The sequence below is a fragment of the Benincasa hispida genome, chromosome 6 (assembly GCF_027475165.1).
Source record: "Benincasa hispida cultivar pf3 chromosome 6, pf3_genome.v1.1, whole genome shotgun sequence".
NCBI lineage: Eukaryota > Viridiplantae > Streptophyta > Magnoliopsida > Cucurbitales > Cucurbitaceae > Benincasa > Benincasa hispida.
This window is the reverse complement of record NC_143483.1, coordinates 47,855,573-47,863,732: the sequence shown is the minus strand read 5'-3', so window position 1 is coordinate 47,863,732 and position 8,160 is coordinate 47,855,573. Positions and strand designations below refer to the sequence as shown.

Below are 8,160 nucleotides of genomic sequence, written 5' to 3'. Positions count from 1 at the left end.
TTAAGGCAACATTATATGTCAACCTTAGCACAAATATTTTTTCGTAGTTCGATCAAAATATTTAAATATGTCATATAAATAATTTGGACATTTTGAACTAGGAACAATACTTATGTTATTTTTTGGGCTAATGAGAAAAATAGTAGATTCTAACTTTTCATTTGTCAAAATAGTAAATCATAATTTCATTAATAAAAATAGCAAAACAAATTAAAAATAAAATATGACGAATTTATAAAAGTATAAACTACCCTCGACCATACAAATGAGATTGTAAATGAGTTATTAAGAAATATTCGTAATTACATTGTAAATAAAACAAACATCTACAGACTATCGATTGGCCAGACTCTGCACCGATCTCTTTTCCAACCAAGTTGCCACTATTTTTCTCTCCAAAATTGGCTCCTACGCCAATAATGGTGCGGTCATGAATAGAATGCCCTAAAGTAAACTGGTTAATGCCAATACATTCATATGCTTGGCATACCTTTTCACAATGGCTCGATATGAATCACTTTGGAAAGAAGAGACTTTGCGTCTTAAACTTTTGGTCGATGGTCAATTAGGCCAAGTTTTTCATCTATGCACCAATGGATTTGATCGGTTAAGTCAACCCTCTAAAGTAGACTTGTCTATTGAGAACAAAAAAGAAAATCAGTAAGAAATGAAAATTGAAAAATTAGATAATATAAAATTTAAAATTGAAGATAAGATCAAACATGATATTTGAAGAAAAAATTATATTCGATTTAAAAAAAAGATTACATTCGATTTTTCAAATTCAAAAGTGTAGAGAGATAATTTAGAAGAAAATCAAGATTTATGCTAAAAAAAATCTACAAATGGCAAAATTAGTTACAGCGTAACTGAAAATCAAGATTATATGACCTACAAATACAATGTAATTAGTTTCCAAACTACACCCAACAAATTCATTAAACTTAAAAACAAATACACCGTAATTGAAAATCACTTAGCCAAACCATCTACTTCGCTTTTGAACTTACCCAAAATTCTATAACAATATTTTTTTCTTGGTTCTACACCAAAATATTAGTTTAGAAAATAAGGGTTGGATTGATAAAAACTTTATCTAAATAATTGCATTCAAACCGATTTAGATTGGAGTATGAAAATCTCAATTAAAAATCATCTATTGAGATTACTAACCAATCATGATGTGGTGTTTATGTCAATTGTGAAGATCTCATGAATAGAAAAGAAACAAACAATGTTCGACGATCGTATATCCTTCCTTGATCGAATCGGTTGAGGTGGGTATAAGACCCCAAGGCAAATAGTTAATACCAACGCCGTCTATATGATTGGCCTACCTTTTCACAATGGCTCGATAGGAATCAATTTGGAAAGAAGAGACTCTATGACTTGAACTATTGGTCGTGGTTGATTAAGTCGAGCCTTTCATCTTGCACCAATGGATTTGATCGGTTAAGTTGTCTCCAGAGTAGACTTGTTGATTCAGAACAAAAAATAAAATCAATAAGAAAAAGTAAAAATTGAAAAATTAGATAAAATAAACTTTGAAATTGAAGATAAGATCAAATATGATCATTGAAAAAAAAAATTACATTCAATTTTTAAAATTCAAAAAGTGTAGGGAGATAACGAGGAAAAAATCAAGATTTATGCTAAAAGTTTGATAAAGGGCAGAATTAGTTGCACTTTAACTGAAAATCCAGATGAAGGCATTTTAGGGTTAACGAAAAATGGAAACACATGTGAGACTGTATTTGCTATAAATTTGATGAAATTTCTTTTTATATATTCCACGTTCAAAATAAGTTTATAATAAAGATAATCATAAAACAATTTAAATGATTTAATTATGATTAAGAGAAAATCAACTATAAATATAAAAAGTTAGTTATGAAAACTAATATAATATAAGATTTAAAAATCCAAAATAAGATAATCATAAAACAGTTTAAAAATAAGATAATATGATATTTTAAATTTCAAGCCAAGATTTGAAAATTAGTTGTTATAGAAGATTGAAATATTCTGACTAACTATTAAATTTGATACAAAAATTCAAAACAGCTTTTAAATCACGAGATTTATGAAAAATTATCCAATGAAAAATTATCCGCTTAAAATATTGATGTTAGTTGGCGTTGAAAGCTTACTAGAATATATAGTTGAGCAATTAATTATAGTTTCATTAATACAAATGACAAATTAATTACACTACAATTAAAAGAAATGATAAGGGTATTTTAGGATTTCAAAAAGTTGTGATATCCACATGTTTTGTTATAATTCAAGAGTACTCCGCCTTTTACTATTTTTCCAAATGATAGTATAATTACTACTATATACTTGATTATTCCTTAATTTTTTTCCATACCCATTGTTGTCCAAATTTTTGTCCCATGAATTTTTTTATAACCCTATATTTACTATATAGATGCTCTAATTATTCTGAAACTCACTACCAACACACAATGATTTTTGTAACCAAATATATTTTCTAAATTTTTGGGTTTAAGTAAATTTATTGAATAAGTAAAATCAGTAGTTTAAAATAAAATTAAAAGTTTGCTTTTAGTTTTTTTTTAAAAAATTTAATTTATTTTGTTAGCTTATTAAAGCTACAACATACATCTTCTAAAATTGAAGTTGCACATGAGTAACAACTAATCCAATATGAGTTGTCGAGCCATTGTGTTCTTTTTTACTTCATTTGAAATTATTTTGGATGTTTCCTCACTATTTGATGGTAAGTTTAGTTTTTCACCTGCCTTAAAAATAAATTTAATGCTTAATTATTTTTTTTTATTCTTTTAAAATAAATAAATATGTTTTTTACCACTACAATTTTCTTAGAAAAAAAAAGTAAAGAATTATCAAACAAAGTCTATATTGTTATAGAATGAGTTTTATATTTGAACAATTATATTTCTTTTTTTATTATTTTTTTTAAATAGAAATTTCGTAACTATTTGTTTCTTTTCAAAATAACATAAATGTATTTCTTAATTATAATAAATTCTATCCTTCAAATGTTATTTAAATTTATTATGTAATGTCAACTTTATTCCTACTTATTCACGATAAATGATGCGTCAATTTTTATGAGTTATTAATAGGTATATTTGTGTGTCAAATTGTAATAAAACATTTTGGTTAGAAAATTGAACATACCCACATTTATCTAGTTCAATAATAAATTCTCTCATTAGCCAATCATACACAAATAAAACCTTAAAAGAGAGAAAAAAAAATCTTTTCTTCGAAAATTAATGGAAAATGTGAAGATCTTATTATTGATTTATTTAATAAAAAAATTAAAATTCAACCAAAATCGAGGGGAAATAAAATAGATTTAAAAAGAAGAGGAAAAAAAGAAAAATAAAAGGAAAGGAAATGATAATGAAGTATTAAAAAAAATAATTTTTTCATGGAAAAAAAAAAAGAAAAGAAAAAAAATTAGAATCGAAGAGATATGAGAGAGAGAAAGAGGAGAGATGTGGGAGAGAATTGAGGAACATGAAAGATGGAGACAAGAGAAAATTATGAAAACATGTATGAAAATGAAAAAAGAAAAAAGCAAAAAAGCAAAAACATAATTTTGAGAAACTGTTTTTTTTTTTTTTCTCTCAAATTTGGCTAATCTTTTACAAACACTTCTTAAAATTTAGAACTAAGAAATTATCAAATAAGATAAGTATATTAAAAAAAATAACTAAAAACGGGAACATAAAACTCAAAATGAAAATAATATCAAACCGATTCTAAATGTCTAACCATTAAAAGAAGTAAAAAATATCATACCCTAAACTGGTAATAAAATACCAATTATTTTACATGCAAATGTGAACAATGTGATAAAAATAATGAAATGGGCTCAAACTAAAACAAATATTTCATTATTGGGGTAAGGTAGTTCTTTTATGAGTAGTTTGAATAGCATATATTAGTTCATGGGTATAGATATTAAATATTTAAATTTTTAAATTTTTGAGTTTTAAATGTCTAGAATAATTAAAGTGTGTTTAAATTTGCATAATAATTAATGTTTGGAAGTTAAATGAATGTGTCTGATTTATTAAATTTGAATATAGAAACTAAACTAGATAATTATTTAATCAAATGTAAGAGAACAAGTAATGTGGTCATAATTAAATTTAATTATTTAATATATTGTTATAATGATTAGTTATTTAATCACTTAATTTTTTTTTAAATGTATTTTTTAATTAAGCATTATTTAAATTATTTTATTTAAATAATAAAAATAATTAAATAAATATAAATTTACTAGAATATTAATTATTGATAATAAAATTTTATATTAAATAGTTAAGATAACATAAAGTATCAATGATAAATGTCTCAATTAGAAATTTATTAAGTCTAAATAATATATTTATATTTAGTAATTAATTAGAATTAATAGTAATGATTAATTGATATTAATTTATTAATTAATCAGATTCTATTCATCTCTCACATATAAAACTCCCACAAGTACCGGAGAGTATTAAAAAAACTCATGTCATATGGGTTTAAACTTTAAAGTTCCTTGGATAATAATATCTTAGATTTTAAAAAATGAAATCATGTGAAACAAACAAGAATATTAAATGTGTGTTTGAAACTACATAGTAATATCTAAAAAACAAATTGCGTTAATAATTAAGTGTATAGCATCATTTTTAAAGAATTATAAATATAGTGAAATTTATCGATATAAACTCTATCACTGATAGACTCCTATTATTGATAGACTTCATAGCAATCAGTTATATTATATACGCAAATATTTTGAACCTAATTGCTATATTTACAATTCTCTCTTTCTTCCTTCAGTAGTGATCCTTATCTCCAATAAAGTTTCCTTGAAATGAATGATGAGGTTTTCTACTTTTCTTAAATTTAAAAATAGCTAAGATGAGAACTTTAAAAGTACTAGAATGGCTATGGATTCAGATCCATTTGGATTAACTTAACAAAAAACGTTTTTTAAAAAATTCATTTCTATTTAAACACTTTTGATCAAAACTGTATAGAATATACTTCAAAAGCTATTTTGAATGGTTGCTAAACACTCTAATTTTTTCTAAATTGACTTATTTTTTAAATTAAACACCTGAAAATATATTCCAAACACACCCTCAATTAAGTACAAAAGCTCATTCATTGTGGCCCACAAGACCTAACAGGTCCAAAAAGGAAAAAGATGGGTTCTTAAGATGCTAAGCCGAGTTGAAGAGTGACCCAACCTGAACCAAAAAACAAATAATAATAAACCCCAACTCAAAGCGAGATGTCAAATGATTGGCCTCGACATTCTATCCTCTAACACAAGTATAGATGAGAGGAAATTTTTTTAATCATCTGAGAGTACCATATATCCTTCTTGTTCACACTTTAAATTTGTTGTGTAATTATTTGTGGACTCCACGTTAATATTAATAAGTATCATCCTATTTTGAAAAGCACGTTCATAACTTAAGCAACAAGTGTGTAGGACTGAACACTACACTGGATCTTGTACGTGCACGTGGATGTTCATCAACTCATTCATCTCGAATCGGAATCAACCAGAATCAAGAAAAATCAAAAGCAAAAAAAAAAATCAAAGAGAGAGATTAAGGTCAAGCCCCATTTTTCCTTTTCCTACCTTGTGTTTATCTTGTTGTTCTTGTTGTTCTTTCTTGGGATTGCTGTGTTTTGTTGTTGAAGATGAAGCAGCTGGTAATTGAAGAGTGATGTTGGATTTGTTGTTGTAATATCCATCTTCAATGAAATCTTCTGGTTGGAACTTTGGATTCCAAACCCCTTTTGATTTCTCTTCTTCTGGTGATTCTTTTGATTTCATTCTGCCTCTCATGGCCTTTATGTTTTGAATCAGAGCAAAGACCAATTTCATCTCTCCCTCTTCATCATCATCTTCTTCTTCTTCCTCTTCCAATTTTCTTCTTTTTCTTCCTCTTTCCATGGCTTTTTCCTCCAATGGTGAGAAATGGATTAGATAGAGAGAACAATGAAAAGATGGAAAAGTAATTGAGCTTTTTCTTTATTTATTATTTAAATATATTTTCATCATGATGGGCTATTAATTTGGATAATGAAAAAAGAGAGAGAGAAAGAGTAATTTTGTTTACCTCCAATTTTTTAATGTAGCCAACAGCTCCTTAGAAGATTTGAATCACTAGTCAAGTTTAGGGTCAATTGAGAGAAAAGTGATTTTTGAAAACTCATTTTTATTTAAATATTTTCGATAAAATTGATTAAAATATACTTAAAAAGTTATTTTGAATGGTTGTCAAACATTCCAATTTCTTCTTAAATGACTTATTTTTTTAAATAAACACTTGCATGTGTATTCTAAATACATCCAGTCTCTGTATTTTTAAATTAATGTCAAATAGATTTACGAACTTTCAAAATGTCATTAGATTATCAATTTTTTATTTACTACGGACCCGTTTTAATTGACTTGAGAAAAAAAGTGTTTCAAAAAATTCGTTTTTATTTGAATACTTTTGATAAAATCTAATTAAAATACACATGAAAAGCTATTTTGATGGTTGTTAAATACTCCAATTTCTTCTAAAATTATTTATCTCTTAAATTAAATACTTGATAATAATGTATTCCAAATACACTCTAAGTCTATGAGCCCAATACCTTTTAAAATTAATGGATCTCTTTAAATTAACTATAGGATAATAAATTTTCAATTCTATGTTTAATATTATGAATTTAGAAAAATACAAATTAAGTCAAAAAGACATGGTAAATATAAAATTAAAAATTTAGGAATCTATTAAGAAAAATTATAAGTTTAGGCTTCTATTAGATCCAAAATTAGACGGTGAAATGATTTATGATATAAACCCAATGCTTTATGAACTAAACTATTAATTTTAACCTATTAATAATATTATACTGTTATGGATACTATCATGGAAATATGGAAAAAGACTAAAGAGAACCATTTAATTGACTTTAACCATGTCATGGATTATATTTTATTGTTTTTTACACTAAACTTCTCATTGAAAATCTTTCTATGCATATTTAAGTTCAAAATCTGCTGAACACTAACTCTTTCATTTTTAGATTTTCTATAAATTAGACGTCTTTTTAACGATAAATAATCTTTTCCATAATCTTTCTTTAATCCATCGATTTCACTCACTTTTTTTTTATCAATCCTTTCTTCTTTGTTTATTGACTCACTTCCACACCACCATTAGAACATCACAATTACAAGAGGAAACAAATTCAAGATAAACCATTAGCATTATTTTATACAACAACTGTTTTAGAACATCACAATTATAATTCAAATAACATTTGTTCATTACAATTGTTTTATTCAACAATTATTTTTTAAACTTTTTATAATATAATTTTTAGGAAATAACAAGATGTAGTTACTTTTTAGGAGTAAAATATAGTTGGTAATTTAAACTATAAAAATTCTAAATAAATAACTCATAACAATTTAATATACTAAAAAATAATAATTAAATAATTAAATAATGTCTAATTCGAACATAAAAGCTAAACTATAAGTAAATCTGATTTGAACTTACCAAACACTGTTACCTACTTTTTTGTGTTTAAAATTGAAATTTACCAAACGTCAATTAGCTTTTTTTAAAAGTACAGTTACCAACAATTATTTTAAAAATTATAGAAATTTCAAACGAAGTCTTATTGAATGTATAACGCGTCTAATATAAAATTGAAGAAGTTTTTTTTAAAATAAATGTAAATTTTGAAATTTAATATAATTTTTTTAAAACAAATTTTCAAATTATGCCCAAGTGGCTTTTCAATAAAATGAAAAAAAAAAAAAGTTTGATATTTAAAATTTGTGAGCTTTGAAATTTTGATTATATCATCTTTGTGCACTAATCAAGATCAAATTCGTGCAAACACAGCACTTTTGTTGGAATCAATGAGTTTAAGATATTATTTACTTTTTCTTTGAAAATTTGTCAGTGGACTAAGTGGAAACCAAATATATGTTAAAAAGTATCATATTTATTAGAATAATTATTTTTTTACTTTTCTATTGGTTAGAAGCGTCATAAATATTAGATTAATTAAACTTAAGAGTGAAAAATATTTATGATAGATAAATTAACAAGGAAAATATCTAGAGATAAAATACAT

At 25.0% G+C, this 8,160-nt stretch overlaps 1 protein-coding gene across 2 annotated transcripts; it reads right to left on the bottom strand.

The window, feature by feature from the left end:
- Window positions 1-210: 210 nt before the first annotated feature.
- Window positions 211-6,094, bottom strand: NIMIN-3 (NIM1-interacting 3). 2 transcript variants are annotated; one of them, XM_039033734.2, is made up of 2 exons: window positions 5,651-6,094; window positions 211-635 (listed from the first exon to the last, which is right to left on the bottom strand). In XM_039033734.2, exons 1-2 carry the CDS (start codon window positions 5,966-5,968, stop codon window positions 621-623), a joined length of 333 nt encoding a protein of 110 aa, XP_038889662.1. In that variant the 5' UTR covers window positions 5,969-6,094; the 3' UTR covers window positions 211-620. The 2 variants fall into 2 exon arrangements, with proteins under 2 accessions (XP_038889662.1, XP_038889660.1); XM_039033732.2 differs by lacking the exon at window positions 211-635 and adding an exon at window positions 5,126-5,249.
- Window positions 6,095-8,160: the final 2,066 nt, after the last annotated feature.

Coding starts and splice junctions, on each gene's coding strand:
- NIMIN-3 (XM_039033732.2), bottom strand. CDS start 5,968: ATGGAAAGAGGAAGAAAAAGAAGAAAATTGGAAGAGGAAGAAGAAGAA. Junction 5,250..5,650: donor AACAACAAGATAAACACAAG/GTAGGAAAAGGA, acceptor TTTTTGGTTCAG/GTTGGGTCACTCTTCAACTC.